This window comes from Pongo pygmaeus, chromosome 7 (assembly GCF_028885625.2).
Source record: "Pongo pygmaeus isolate AG05252 chromosome 7, NHGRI_mPonPyg2-v2.0_pri, whole genome shotgun sequence".
In the NCBI taxonomy this organism is placed as follows: domain Eukaryota; kingdom Metazoa; phylum Chordata; class Mammalia; order Primates; family Hominidae; genus Pongo; species Pongo pygmaeus.
The window spans coordinates 103494812-103511471 of NC_072380.2; the positions used below are offsets into that span (position 1 = coordinate 103494812).

At 36.1% G+C, this 16660-nt stretch overlaps 1 protein-coding gene across 3 annotated transcripts in view; it reads left to right on the top strand.

Annotated features, from left to right (window-relative positions):
• Positions 1-16660, top strand: part of LRRC69 (leucine rich repeat containing 69) — a 109248-nt gene that overhangs the window by 32228 nt on the left and 60360 nt on the right. For 2 of the 3 annotated variants that reach the window (XM_054499129.2, XM_054499130.2), the window contains one exon: positions 1386-1457. The exons of the other annotated variant lie outside the window; for it this stretch is intronic. In XM_054499129.2, coding sequence (XP_054355104.1) covers positions 1386-1457 — 72 coding nt within the window. The remainder of the gene's footprint in view (positions 1-1385; positions 1458-16660) is intronic. 3 annotated transcript variants of the gene reach the window in all.

A 16660-nucleotide genomic window follows, 5' to 3' on the forward strand; every position in this document is an offset into this window, starting at 1 on the left:
TGAAAGCCTCAGAACCAGGGAAGCAAACGGTGTAATTCTCAGTTGGAGGTCAAAGGCCTGATTACTGGGAGGTTGTGGTGGTGGCTGGAGGGGAGGGGTACTGGTGTAAATCTTAGAGTCTAAAGGCTGGAGAGCCCAGCGTTCTGAGGTCCAAGGGCAGAAGAAGAAGTGTCCTAGCTCCAGGAGAGAGAGGAAATTACATTTTTTTTTCATCCAAGTCACTAACTAATAGGATGGTGCCCAGCAACACTGAACACATATCTTTCCCACCCCTTCTACTGACTCACACACCCATCTCCTCCAGAAACAACCTCACACAGACACACCCAAAATAAAGCTTTACCAGCATTCTAGGTATTCCTTAATCCAGTCAAGTTGACACCTAAAATTAACCATCACACTAGACTTCTTATAGTTCTATCCCAAACAACTGTTTGCTCTTAATGGAACATCATTTGTTCCAAATAACTCAAAGAATCTCAGCTTAAACTTCACTTTTTCCAGGAAGCCTTTCCTGACCTCCTAATACCAAATTTTCCGTATATCACTGTTTCCTTAACCCTTCATAACACTTCTCATTCTCATAGCACAACTTTGTCCTTGCCTATTTGTGAGTTTTTAAACCTTCATTGAATACTTGTGAGAGGTATACACATGCAAAGATTAGAAAAAGACAGCAACAAATATCAACAGCAATAATAGTGGCAGTCATGGCAGCAAAAACAAACAAATGAAAATGGAAGAGTCGACAGCAACGGAAGTAATACTATGAAGTGTTTTCAAGTGGGGTGGGAAGCCCTTATATCATAACATGAGATACTGAAGGAACACATTGGAGTCTGAAAATCTCTGCAGATAAAGCAATACAAAGGAGAGTATCATGGCAATAGAAGACTATGTAGGACTTAAGAAGAGGACTCGCTTCAAGGATTTGCTGCCTAGCTGTAGAGAATGGGGATTGCAGACAGCCTCTAGCTGTTAGCTCTTTCAGTAACTTAAGTAATCCATTCAACAACCATATGACTTAAGGGCTTCTATTAGCATTTTCATTTTACAAATGAAGAAATTGAAGTACAAAGCAATTAAGAAATTTGCCCATAGTTATAGTACCTGCCAGAGGTGAGATTTGAATCTAGATGTAGTGTAACTCACAGTGGCCATGTTATGTTGCCCTGGAGTGGTCAGAGGAAATGAAGAATTCAAAGATAGCTGACAGACCAGGATATGGGGGTCTGCTCGGGAAGATGTGCTGAAGAATTGGTCAGTACAGTGATTAGAAAAGATGGCCACCTTCATCATGTTGGAGCTTTAAAAAAATTTATGATTTTCCTTATGATTTTAAATATTAGATTTAAAAAATCTCTCTCTTCTGTTTTCTGACACAGGAACTTTGTGATCTTAAAAAACTGAGAATCCTAGACATAGCTGGAAATATTATTCAGATATTTCCATCAGGAGTAAGTAGAGTCAACTTCCATTATAATTGAAAAATAATTTTGTTTATGCTATTGGGAATAGAAAAAATATGGGCAGACAGTAAAACCTGTAGTAATTGGAACCTTAAATTATACAAATGACTCAAAGATTTGCTTTTAGAATTTCAAAACCTGTTCTCTCCTGTTTCTTTCTTTGTGTTCTGTTGCTGAACTTGTTTGAACTAAGTGAACTCTGATTGCTATCATAAATATTTTAATATATCAGCTATGATTAAATTTTTTGGTTATTACACACTGCTTTTGGTCACCTCTGGCTTTTTGAAAATGTTACTTTCTGGAGCATAAATTTTTATCCCTTGTAATTAATCCAAAGGTGACACTTTTGTTAGTCATCTTTAGGCCATAAACAATGAAAAATGCACTTTTTTCTCATTTGAAAATGAATTTTGACCTCATTTTATTTCAAATATGGAGAAACCATTTGTCTTGGCAACTCCTAACTTTTGAGAAGGAAATGTCAGTTTTTCCTATTGCATTTTTATATCCAATTGAACATGCTTAAACATTCATGGTAATAATGAGAAGTCCATCTATCCAGAAGGTATTCAATGAATAGTTGTTGACCCATTAATTATTTTTCCTGATTTATCCACTCTAAATTGAGGTTTCAGTCTTTTTTTTACCTCCTAGAGCAATATTTTATACTGAAGGTAATTCAAATATAAAAAAAGGAGTGTAAAGTCTATGTTTTAGAAAAAAGTATACAGTTTTTAAATTGTGGCAAAATATACACAACATAAAATTTACCATTTTAATCATTTCTACTTGTATAGTCCACGGTACTTAGTACTTTCACATTGTTGCACAACCATCAGCATCATCCATCTCTAGAACCTGTTCATCTTCTCCAGCTGCAACTCTGTATCCATTCAACTCTAACTCCCCATTCCCTTTGTACACCTATTTTAGAAGTTCCTATAAATACTTTGAAATAAGATCTTTCCCCCATCCGTGGCAACCACAAATCTACTATATGTCTCTGAATTTGACTACTCTAGGTACTCTAGGTACCAGATAAGTGGAACCAGATATTTGTCCTTTTACCACTGACTTATTTCACTTAGTAAAATATGACTAACATTAATTTATCTTATACAATGTGTCAGAGTTTCTTTCTTTTTTAAGGCTGAATAATATTCAGTTGTATGTATATACCACATTTTGTCTATCCACAGGTATCTGCCCACCTGTGGGACCTTGGGCTGTTTTCTCATTTTGGCTATTGCTGCAATGAGCATGGGTATACAAATATTTGTTCTTTGTCTGCGTTCAGTTCCTCTGGGAATATACTTAGATGAAACTGTTGAATCATATGGTAATTCCATGTTTAATTTTTTAAGGAATCACCACAGTGTTTCCAAAAATGTGTAGATTTGAATGTTGTAAAAATTGGGTATTGTTAATATTGACCTTGAAAATGCAACATGGTTTTATTTACCCTCTGTGTCTTAATTTAACTCTCTATGTCCTGTGATGCCTTCTGGTGCCACTTCTATGGTACCCCTGGTGCCACTGCTACTTCTATGGTATCTTCTGGTGCCACTTTTTCTATGGTATTTCTATTGTATGCTTAAGCAACATAATGGAGTAATTCATTTCAAGTCTTTCTCGCTTTTGGATGGTAAGCTTCCAGAGAAAGAATACTCTTTTTTTCCTCTATACTTGCAGTGTCTTGAATTTTAACTCAATAAGTATTTGTTAAATGAATAAATCTAACTGACGTTCTTAAACTTCATTTATTATTCACCTTTCACCTGCGTAGTCTGTTAATTGACTGTTTCTTCTATGAAGTGATTCTGTACTTAACAATTTTGATAAAACATAATTACTTAGGTCCCAATAATTTGGAGTAATTTTGACAGGTCTGAGTTGGTTTCATCTGTGTAGTACCTATTTCAGGAATTTCTATAGACACTCTAACATAAGATGATCTGCAAACTCATCTGAGCTTTGGTCCAACCATTTCAAATTATTTTGGTTCAACTGATTCAAAATCAAAGTTTCCCACATTAAAAATATGGCACAACTGGTGGACCTAGAGGAGAAATGACCGACTCTAGGTCACACAATGATTATCAGTGAAAGAGAATAAGTTTCAAAGTAATGGTAGAGAACATTCAAAACAATTAAGCCATGCTTTTTGTGAAACACAGTAGTGTAGAAATGAATAACATAGACTTTGGAGTCATATACACATGGGTTTAAAGCATTAATTTCCTATTTTCTAAATTCATAATCTCAAACAAGTTGCTTCATTTCTCAGAGTTGCTATTTCTTCACCTATATAATGACAATATTAAAACCACTAACCTCATAAGCTTGTTATGTCAAATAGTGATTATGAAGCATTTTGTGCATAGTTGGTTTCCAGGAATGGAAACTATTATATGTTGTGTATAAAATATATACCAATAATGAAATACTAATAAGTAATATATAATTATAGCAATCATCTACTCTCTACTGGTGATGATAGGAAGCATTAACCTTGTGAAGTACATTTTTGAAAACCTTTTTTAACTATGAGAATATTCAAACATACATAAAAACAGAGAGAAAAGCAAAATAAAGCTCTGTGTACCCATTACTTTTAAGTGTACTCTTAACTCAAAGATTTGAAACTGCATTGTGCATAAGTGCCTTTGAGTAGTTTATTTTACTGCCTTATAACTACTTTTTAAAATAGGTATTTATTTAAGAGTGTTTTGCTATTTTATGATTTAAATAAATTTGGTGTGCAATTTAGAAAACGCAATTTTTTTCAGAACAGTGTTTTTTTTTTTGAAATTCACATGGCATTTGAACATTTGAAACTGTATTTTCACCAGGACTTTTGTATAAGAATATACATTAAATGGAAATTTACAGTAAGAAATGGGACTATTATAAATATTTGTTCATATGTGTTGGATCAGAAGAGTTTCTGTGTTATTTAGTTATTAAGAAAAAATCTGGCATGACCACATAGTGAATTAATTGTTTCAGAAATGGACAGGTATGGTGGCTCACGCCTGCAATCCTAGCATTTTGGGAGGCTGTGGCGGGAGGATTGCTTTTGATTCCGTGAGTTCAAGATCAGCCTGGACAACATGGTGAAACCCCTATCTCTACAAAACAAACAAACCACCAAAAAAATTAGCTGGGTGTAGTGGCACACCCTGTGGTCCCAGTTACTTGAGGTGAAGTATCACTCAAGCCTGGGAGGTAGAGGTTGCAGTAAGCTGAGATCATACTCCAGCCTGGGCAACACAGTGAGACTGTCTTAAAAAAAAAAAAAAAAAAAGAAATATCTTGGTTCTTTTATGAACATGTAGTCAGATCTGCTACAGAGAGACTTTAGTTTCTTTCCTTACCTCTTTTTTCCTTTCCTTTATTTTAACTTAAAAAAATTAAATTAAAACTTAAAAATTTTGTAAGTTGTACAACTTCTGCATGCTTCTTAAAATGTCAAGCAAAACAAAAGTATGGAATAAAAATAAAAGTTTCGGCCGGGTGCAGTGGCTCACGCCTGTAATCCCAGCACTTTGGGAGGCCAAGGCGGGTGGATCATGAGGTCAGGAGATCGAGACCATCCCGGCTAACACAGTTAAACCCCATCTCTACTAAAAATACAAAAAATTAGCAGGGCGTGGTGGCGGGTGCCTGCAGTCTCAGCTACTCGGGAGGCTGAGGCAGGAGAATGGTGTGAACCCGGGAGGCGGAGCTTGCAGTGAGCCGAGATTGCACCGCTGCACTCCAGCCTGGGCGACAGACTGAGACTCCGTCTCAAAAAAAAGAAAGTTTCCATTCCAGGACCTCTTCATGTGTGTTTTTAGAAAAACCTGTTAAAACATTTTTTTCACACAATACTATGTCTGGATTGGTTTTATTATATTTAATTTCCCAGTATGATTTTTCTTTTTAAAAAAGTGCCATCTGGCCGGGCGCGGTGGCTTACGTCTGTAATCCTAGCACTTTGAGAAGCCGAGGTGGGCAGATCACCTCAGGTCAGGAGTTCGCAACCAGCCTGACCAACATGGAGAAACTCCGTCTCTACTAAAAATACAAAATTAGCTGGGCGTGGTGGCGCATGCCTGTAATCTCAGTTACTCGGGAGGCTGAGGCCAGAGAGTTGCTTGAACCCAGAAGGCAGAGGTTGCGGTGAGCCAAGATCATCGGGCCATTGCACTCCAGCTTGGGCAACAAAAGCGAAACTCCGTCTCAAAAAAAAAAAAAAAAAAGTGCTATTCAAGTATTCTTCATAAGGCGTTATCAATATATCAATAGCAGAAAGATCACGAGAGAAAGCAAAACTCTGGGGGCTATTTTGATCTGATCTATCTATCATTGCACAATTTTAGAACATTCTCAGCTTTCTCACATACAATTTTTTGATACCTAATTCCTGTCTGAGACATACCAAATTATTTATTGTATTAGTTTGCAAGTGTCCTCTGCTTCTTGAATGAATGGGTATTAAGATTTAAGATGTTGTCTTCATTTATCCTTTTGTAAGTAGAATTTTTCTGGTAATTCTTTCATTGTAGAAAATAAGTAAATAAGTATAGAAAGAGTAAAATGTAAGGTGTCTTTAAGTTTACTTTCCAGAGATTACACTTTATTGTTTTCTTCAAGAATCTCATTTTTATATTCTCATTAAAAAAATTCAATGTATACTGCATAAAGAAATACGTGTCTTGCTTTGTCATTTTCACTTAACATTATACATTAAGCACTTTCCTTAAATGAATATTCTTCAATATGTGATTTTTAATCACTGGGTGTTCTTCTACCTTTTCTTTATCATATGTTCACTTTTTCTGACATTTTTATTTATTGCCGGAATTAGAATTGGATTTTGAATGAACAAGCCTTTGAGAACAAGGATGATCTGAAATAAAATGTCTTTTATTTGTACCTGTCTTTCAGAGAATAACATATCTGAAGTATGGCCTTTGGTGGACACTGGACAATCTATGGCAACACTGTTGGTTGTTCAGTTAGTGCAGGAAACAGTGATGCTTGTTTTATTAGTTTCCTGAGGCTGCTATAGCAAAATATCACAAACTGGGGCTTAAAGGACATGTCTTTTTTTCTCTTCTTAGAAGGATACCAGTCCTTGGATTGTGGCCCACTCTAATCCAGTATGACCTCATTTTAACTACTTACATCTGCAAAGACTCTGTTTCCAAATAAAGTCACATTCTGAGGTTCAGGGTGGATATGAATCTTGGAGGACACTATTTAACCCATTATACTTTGATAGAACATTGAGTTTATTACTCTATTTAGCATCTGCAAGGGCAATTGATATAAACATCCTTGATGAGGTTTATACGACTTTCCAATTCCATAAACAATTACTGAGTACCTTCTCTGTAGCCAAGCTCTCTTCTAATCTGGGGAAGCAAGTGAAGAAATATGGATGTTGCTGTATAGAAACTTTGGAATTTGTGTTTGAAGAAATCTCTAAACATTGAAGTAGAACCTGGAGATATCATAAGAACAAGATAAATATGTGATTTTTAATGACGGATAGAAATTTAAAATTAGAAAAATCAAGGAAACTGGCATGAATTAGCTTGAACAAAGATGCAAGTCAGGTAGGTGGTAATTTCATTGTTGAGTTCAAAATAATAAGGGGAAAGTGACCTGTTGCCTTCATAACTTTTGATGATGGGGAAAGAAAAAACATTATTATTTGCTGCTGAAGGGTTTTGGATAGGCTATCATCGTGGGATTTCTGGGAAGAAAGGATTACTAATATCTTTCTTTAGGTCAGAAAACTCAGTCTACGAAGTAGTTGTGATTCAGTCTTTTCAACAGAAAAAAAAGTAAATTATTGAAATTTTATAGTTCCTTTGAAACAGTTTTTATTTTAATCTTTTAGTCACAGGTCTTCTTTCTCTAGCTCCTCTTTCCCTCAGGAGCCCAGTTATTTTTCAAACTGCAATCATTTGAAGAAAAAGATGACCTGACAAAAGCGAGAAAAAGTTTTAATGATCATCACCAGGGAGCATCATGAGTTTTGTGTTTGATGTGAAGTTCATAACAAAATATCATATATAAAACATTGCAGACCAAATAGAAAACTTCACATTTAAATAAGCCCTTAGTTAGAATCCTCCGTTAGCAATCTAACAACCTGTACTATTATGACTACTTTTCAAATTCACAAATAGAGTTCAAAGTTATCTTTCTGGATGAATACTTTGCCATTATCTAAAAATTTGCAAGTTATCAAATCTGTTTGTTATTGAAAAATTTCTTGAAGAAGACAGAATTGGTATCATTATTCCTGTTTAGAGCTGAGGATATTGAGGCTCCAGAGTAGTTTGTCTGCAGCAGCGACCCTCAAACTTGAATGTGCATCAGAATCCCCTGGATGCCTTCTTAAAACCCAGAAGGCTAGGCCCTCCTTCTAGGATTTCTGAGTCGGTAGGTTGGGGATCCCACGGGTTTGCATTTCTGTTATGTTCTTGGGTAATGCTGATGCTGTAAGTCCAGGAACTACACTTGGAAAACCATTGGCCTTAATGATGGAACAGTGGTAGAGCTTGAACTTGCACTCAAGACTTTTGGCTACACTCTCAGGACTCCTCCTGCCTCTGAGGAATCCATTCTTTGTCCTAGGTTGGGGCAGTCTCTGTCATGCTATACAAATAAGGCATTTCTTTGAGCTCACTGGGAGTTTGGGTTCTGAGAATTTCACTGTGTCCTTGACTAAAATGATACTCAAGGAACATTCTTTGGACAATAGAATTCTTGTATACTCTGAAAAATATTTCACACAGAAACTAGGATTTTGGTATGTGAACACAAGGAATGCCTATATAGTTGGAGGCTGAGTTTTATATGTTGTTTAATTCGGTTGGCCTTACTTCTTTTTAGCCACACTGTGGATGTACTCGGTGCATATATGCCACTGACAAAACTTCTTAAACATTTATTCATCAGCCAATCTAAAATTGGAGAGATTTTTTAGCATGTGAATTTAACACTAAATTTTATTTTGGAGAAATTTGGGGAAGGCCAAATCTTTACCATGTTACTTTCCTTTCTGAGTTTTGTCTTTTTAAAGTTCACCCTTTGCATTGGGTGGTTGTAGTTTGGGAGTGAAACTCAAGTGTAGCTAAAACATTTACAAGGATACAGATAAATGTGACAACTTATGAGAAAGTGCTTTGGTAAGAGTAGACACTTAAGAAATGTGCTTAAAAAGATGTAAATTATACCCAATGCTACATTTTCCACAGTCACTGCTTTCTTTCAGTTTCAAATTCATGATATTAACATTCATGTGAATCTGTAGCTTCCATAAACACATTCTGTGTCAGAGTTAAGAATCTTAAGTATTTGTATATCCCTAAGGTTTGTAGGCGCATACTGTTTTTATAAGAAAAAAAATACAAAGCGGGAAAGCCTCCTGCAATGTTGTCATGAGAAAAAGTATGCTTGGACTATTTATGGGAAATCATAGTTATAGCACCTATTCCATTTCATCAATGCCCCTTTTTTCCTTCAAGAATTCTTTAGAGTTATCATAAATAAAATTTGAGAATACTGAAAGCAGTTTTCTTGTTTACAGTATGAGAAACACACGAGGAAAAAAAATGGAAGCAACTTTCCCAGAAATACAAATCATTTGAATAGTAAGGAGAAGATTTGAATCCATTTTTCCCAAACAAAAATTAAATTTGCCTAGCTTAATAATGTACCCATTGTGTGACCTTGGACAGGTAACTCCATTACTCTATGTCTCACTTTTTTCCTTTTTAAGTTGGGGATATTGATAACACTTGTATCATCACATTGTTAGGAAAGTGTCACATAACAGTTCGTGGTCAGTAATGATAGAATGAATGAATAATTAAATGAGATAATGTATATAAATTCTTATTAGTGTTTGGCACATTACAGATATTGAATGTTATTTTCTTGTCATTTTAAGGTTTGGTCTGAGATACCTGCCCCTCAATCCACCCCAAATTTAGGGTTGTCTCTGAAGGCTTTCAAAGCCATGAGATCACCTGAATGGTTCTAACTTGTAACTGTTACTGTAACCAACTGATCTGTACCCAAGGGTGTACAAGGGTGGCTGGTTTCAGCAGTGCACTCTGCTTCCTACTCCCCATGTTGTCTTTGCCCCTGTTCCAGGTTATTTACTTCTGCAGATTCCTTTACATTCTTTAGGCTTAACTTCCTTGGGCAACAGAACAGAACCAATAAACTACCTCCCTGAAGGGGGTCTCCTTTCCCTGGCTCCTTGCCTTTAGTTTTCTGTTTATTTCTGTCTTACCCTTTCCCTCTCCCTTGTGGCTCATTTGGTTTGTTTGCCAGACCAGATTCCTCTGGAAATAGGACCTCTCATTACTGAATTCCCTTTTTCTTAGACACTTCACTTAACTTGTTGCCTACTACTTATCCTGATGTCTCTTCTTTTCTTGGATATTTTTAATTTAAAAGGATTTCTCTTCTTATAGCCAATGATGAATGATTTTGATCCACACCAGTCTAAGCATATCTTGCTATGGTGTCCTTGGTTCCAGACACATGCCTGATATCTAGCATGGTACATACCTTGGTTTACTGTCACTCTCTGTCTGTTACTTGTCTAATTCAAATACTACCGGTATCTTTTGTTAGTACATAAATATTTTTTGGGCTTAATACAAAGTCAAGTGAAGAAAGCCATTTTATTTTTGGATGATTCTCATTTCCAAATGAACTCATCTGCCTTCAATAGAATGATTTCCATATATGAGTAGTAACACAAATGTGTGCACATACAGACAAGCATTCCTAGGGAGACCTTTTAGTTTTGCATTAACAGAAATATTTCTGTGAAATTGATTGAACACTTGGAGAATGTCTATTTCAAATTTAAACATGTCCATGATCAAAAATGTCCTTAAGTGGTCTAGAAAGTGCAATACAATTGTGGGAAAGAAACTCTTTGGGAAAGTGAAATTGTGGTTTGCCTTGTATCAAAACTCCTATCAAAACTTTTGAAACTCTTTTCAAGAAGGTAGAAAATAGCCTAAAAGTTTAAAAGTGATACACAGGGAAATGTCCATAAAGCTGTGGTCAAGAACATCCCTGAATATCTCTGCAATCTAGTGATTTCCTTGGAACTATCCACGTTGCTCAAATAGCCATGAGAAATTCCAGTTGGCTGCCTCATCCCCATTGTTGTTCTGCCTCTTTTGATTAGCAGCATTAGAGATCCACTTTATTCTTGTTCCCATATGAATAGTTTATTTTCTCTGTTTATTGTTAAGGAAAAGTATACCCTATACTTGAAGCTCATTAAATGCCTCTCTAAAATTTGACCTTGATTTTAAAATACTATAATTTTCTTTGGTTGTCAATGCTGCCTTCAGTGGCTCAGTTTATTAGGAGCCATACATTTAAAACAACATTCACTGACCTTTTAAAAAATGGGACACAAGCCAATGCTTTTCTAATGGAAACCCCTTGTGGGTTCTGTGGTTTTATGTAAGTGATGTAAGCTTAGCTAATATAGAATTAGTGAGTTCCAAAACTTGACTAAATGCTTTCCCTGTCACTACTTTTATGAGAATGAGATCATGTTTTCTGCTGTTTCTTATATGGGGGTGGGTGAAGAAGAGGGTGTTGAATTATGTGTTATTGCTTCTTTCACCATTGTAATTCTAAAATTTCATGGGGTAGATTTTTTGAAATGAAAAGCAGAGAGAAAAAAATTATGAAATATTATCCTCGATGCAATGGTGATTTTGTTCAAATTCTTGTTTTAAAAATTGAGGGCCCAATTAAGTTAGGGAATACAACTATCTTTCTCTTTTTAGTTAACTTACGTAATTTGAGTTCTGACTTTCTACTTCTATATGTGATTTTATTAGAATTAAAGATAGGCTGGTCCTGAATGCCTATAAAATGTAAGTGCTGCAGAGGACCCTGTTTCACATGGTATAGTGGTTGGTGAGCAGCATTTCACCAACCACTATTGCTAGCTACCCTTGGAAATTTTATTCTTCTAGCCAAGTACCTAATGAAAGTGATTCAGGAGATAAAGGGGATGCCTTGCTTACCTTCAAAATGGAGATCCTCAAATTTCAGCAACATTCACCTTTTATCTCTCTTGTTGAGAGGTAGGAAGGACAGGATCATAAAGTCAGAGAGTTGGAACTTCTGTGTTTTTACTCTTGCAGTAAAACTGGAGTTCAAATGATTTCAAAATCAGGGCCAATATTTTTCAGAAAGTAAACTTTAAAAAAATTAAAAATATTATAGAGACTGATTGAAATCAAATGTGGCTCTTGTACAGACTGTTTAAGCATTGATTTTCATTTAGATGATTTCTCTCTCTCTCCCTTCCATCTCCAAGTAATCTCTGTGGAGGTCGGGGTTTTTGTCTCTTTCACTGATGTATTCCAAATTTATAACAGTGCTTGGCACAGAGTAGGCACCCAATAAATAATTGCAGAAAGGGTGGGTAGACAGATAGATTGATGGGTGGGTGGATATGGATTTTACATAACAAACATGATTGCTTTGCTCTTCTGAAAAATCAAAACTAATTTCTGACAATTAATAATAAAGTTGTTTTAAGGCAGTGGATTTCAACCAGAGAAGATTTAGCCCTCCCTCCATGTCCCAGGGATATTTGACAATGTCTGGAGATATTTTTGGTTGTGAAAACTGAGGAGTGGTACTGCTGGCATCTAGTGAGTAGAAGCCAGAGATCCTGCTAAATGTTCTGTAATGCATAGGACAGTCCCCCATAACAAAGTATTACCTGGCCCAAAATGTCCATGTTGAGATTGAGAAACTAGTTTACATTCCCACCAAGTTGATTTAAGGGATTGACTATTTCTTTATGTTCTCCAGGCCTTAATCCTAATAAAATATATCTTCATCAAATAGATTTTAGAGTATATAAGAATCAGCAATGTGTTTGTTAAAATGTTGATCCCTCGGCCCCATGCTCATATATTGTAAATTATTGCTAATAATGCTTTGGCTTTAAAGTTTATTTTTTTCTCATATGAATATAGCTATATTATGTATAAACATATAATATATATTATATACAAACATATAATATATACTATATAAACATAATTTATATCATACATAAACATAATATATATCATATATAAACATATAATATATAAACATATAATATATATTATATATTTGATTCACGTTTACATGATATATCTATTTTCACTGCCTACTTTCAACTTTTTATATCCTTGTATTTTAGATGTATCTTTTATAAATACCATATAATACTTCATTTTAGAAAATCCATCTGACTATTCTTTTTTTCTCTTTGTTTGAGACGAGGTCTCGCTATTTTGCCCAGGCTGGTCTTGAGCTCCTGAGCTTAAGCTATCTTCCCACTTCAGCCTCCTGAGTAGTTGGGACTACAGGCATGTGCCACTTTGCCCAGCCTGCTGTGTATATTTAATTTGTTTTACTTGTTCTGTACTCCTTTTCTCTTTCTTCTTTTGAAATAATTGGATACTTTTTAATGACACATTTTTAAAAATCTTATGAAGTTTTATATCATTTTACTATTCCTATTTTAAAATTTATTTTATTTTAGGTTCTGGGGTACATGTGAAGAATGTGCAGGTTTGTTACATAGGTAAACCTGTGCCATGGTGGTTTGCTGCACCTATCAACCCATCACCTAGGTATTAAAACCTGCATGCATTAGCTATTTGTTCTGATGTTCTCCCCACCTTACCCCCCCAACAGGCCTTGGTGTGTATTGTTCCCTTCCCTGTGTCCATGTATTCTGATTGTTCAGCTCCCACATAGGAGTGAGAACATGTGGTGTTTGGTTTTCTGTTCCTGGGTTAATTTGCTGAGTATGATGACTTCCAGCTTCATCCATGTCCCTGCAAAGGACATGATCTCATGCCTTTTTATGGCTGCATACTATTCCATGGTGTATATGTACCTTTTTTTTTTTATTATACTTTAAGTTTTAGGGTACATGTGCACAATGTGCAGGTTAGTTACATATGTATACATGTGCCATGTTGGTGTGCTGCACCCATTAACTCATCATTTAACATTAGGTATATCTCCTAATGTTATCCGTCCCCCCTCCTCCTACCCCACATCAGGCCCCGGTGTGTGTTGTTCCCCTTCCTGTGTCCATGCATTCTCATTGTTCAATTCCCACCTATGAGTGAGAACATGCGGTGTTTGGTTTTTTTGTCTTTGCGATAGTTTGCTGAGAATGATGGTTTCCAGTTTCATCCATGTCCCCACAAAGGACATGAACTCATCATTTTTTATGGCTGCATAGTATTCCCTGGTGTATATGTGCCACATTTTCTTAATCCAGTCTATCATTGTTGGACATTTGGCTTGGTTCCAAGTCTTTGCTATTGTGAATAGTGCCGCAGTAAACATACATGTGCATGTGTCTTTATAGCAGCATGATTTATAATCCTTTGGGTATATACCCAGTAATGGGATGGCTGGGTCAAATGGTATTTCTAGTTCTAGATCCTTGAGGAATCACCACACTGACTTCCGCAATGGTTGAACTAGTTTACAGTCCCACCAACAGTGTAAAAGTGTTCCTATTTCTCCACATCCTTTCCAGTATCTGTTGTTTCCTGACATTATAATGACTGCCATTCTAACTGGCGTGAGATGGTATCTCATTGTGGTTTTGATTTGCATTTCTCTAATGATCAGTGATGATTAGCTTGTTTTCATATGTTTGTTGGCTGCATAAATGTCTTCTTTTGAGAAATATCTGTTCATATCCTTAGCCCACTTTTTGATGGGGTTGTTTGTTTTTTTCTTGTAAATTTGTTTGAGTTCTTTGTAGATTCTGTTGTCAGATGCTGTCAGTTCTTTGTCAGATGAGTAGACTGCAAAAATTTTCCTCCATTCTGTAGGTTGCCAGTTCACTCTGATGGCAGTTTCTTTTGATGTGCAGAAGCTCTTTAGTTTAATTAGATACCATTTGTCAATTTTGGCTTTTGTTGCCATCGCTTTTGGTGTTTTAGACATGGAGTCCTTGCCCATGCCTACGTCCTGAATGGTATTGCCTAGATTTTCTTCTAGGGTTTTTATGGTTTTAGGTCTAACATTTAAGTCTTTAATCCATCTTGAATTAATTTTTGTATAAGGTGTAAGGAAGCAATCCAATTTCAGCTTTCTACATATGGCTAGCCAGTTTTCCCAGCACCATTTATTAAATAGGGAATCCTTTCCCCATTTCTTGTTTTTGTCAGCTTTGTCAAAAATCAGATGGTTGTAGATATGCGGCATTATTTCTGAGGGCTCTGTTCTGTTCCATTGGTCTATATCTCTGTTTTGGTACCAGTACCATGCTGTTTTGGTTACTGTAGCCTTTTAGTATAGTTTGAAGTCAGGTAGCGTGATGCCTCCAGCTTTGTTCTTTTGGCTTAGGATTGACTTGTCAATGCGGGCTCTTTTGTGGTTCCATATGAACTTCAAAGTAGTTTTTTCCAATTCTGTGAAGAAAGTCATTGGTAGCTTGATGGGGATGGCATTGAATCTATAAATGACCTTGGGCAGTATGGCCATCTTCGTGATATTGATTCTTCCTACCCATGAGCATGGAATGTTCTTCCATTTGTTTGTGTCCTCTTTTATTTCATTGAGCAGTGGTTTGTAGTTCTTGAAGAGGTCCTTCACGTCCCTTGTAAGTTGGATTCCTAGGTATTTTATTCTCTTTGAAGCAATTGTGAGTGGGAGTTCACTCATGATTTGGCTGTTTGTTTCTCTATTATTGGTGTATAAGAATGCTTGCGATTTTTGCACATTTATTTTGTATCCTGAGACTTTGCTGAAGTTGCCTATCAGCTTAAGGAGATTTTGGGCTGAGACAATGGGGTTTTCTAGATATACAATCATGTCATCTGCAAACAGGGACAATTTGACTTCCTCTTTTCCTAATTTAATACCCTTTATTTCCATCTCCTGCCTGATTGCCCTGGCCAGAACTTCCAACACTATGTTGAATAGGAGTGGTGAGAGAGGGCATCCTTGTCTTGTGCCAGTTTTTAAAGGGAATACTTCCAGTTTTTGCCCGTTCGGTATGATATTGGCTGTGGGTTTGTCATAGATAGCTCTTATTATTTTGAGATATATCCCATCAATACCTAATTTATTGAGGGTGTTTAGCATGAAGAGTTGTTGAATTTTGTCAAAGGCCTTTTCTGCATCTATTGAGATAATCATGTGGTTTCTGTCATTGGTTCTGTTTATGTGCTGCATTACGTTTATTGATTTGCGTATGTTGAACCAGCCTTCCATCCCAGGGATGAAGCCCATTTGATCATGGTGGATAAGCTTTTTGATGTGCTGCTGGATTCAGTTTTCCAGTATTTTATTGAGGATTTTTGCATCGATGTTCATCAGGGATATTGGTCTAAAATTCTCTTTTTTGGTTGTGTCTCTGCCAGGCTTTGGTATCAGGATAATGCTGGCATCATAAAATAAGTTAGGGAGGATTCCCTCTTTTTCTATTGATTTGAATAGTTTCAGAAGGAATGGTACCAGCTCCTCCTTGTACCTCTGGTAGAATTCTCTGTGAATCCATCTGGTCCTGGATTTTTTTTTGGTTGGTAAGCTATTAATTATTGCCTCAATTTCAGAGCCTGTTATTGGTCTATTCAGAGATTCAACTTCTTCCTGGTTTAGTCTTGGGAGGGTGTATGTCTTGAGGAATTTGTCCATTTCTTCTAGATTTTCTAGTTTATTTGTGAGAGGTGTTTATAGTATTCTCTGGTGGTAGTTTGTATTTCTGTGGGATCAGTGGTAATATCCCCTTTATCGTTTTTTATTGTGTCTATTTGATTCTTCTCTCTTTTCTTCTTTATTAGTCTTGCTGGTGGTCTATCAATTTTGTTGATCTTTTCAAAAAACCAGCTCCTGGATTCATTGATTTTTTGAAGGGTTTTTTGTGTCTCTATTTCCTTCAGTTCTGCTCTGATCTTAGTTATTTCTTGCCTTCTGCTAGCTTTTGAATGTGTTTGTTCTTGCTTCTCTAGTTCTTTTAATTGTGATGTTAGGGTGTCAATTTTAGATCTTTCGTGCTTTCTCTTGTGGGCATTTAGTGCTATAAATTTCCCTCTACACACTGCTTTGAATATGTCCCAGAGATTCTCGTATGTTGTGTCTTTGTTTTCATTGGTTTC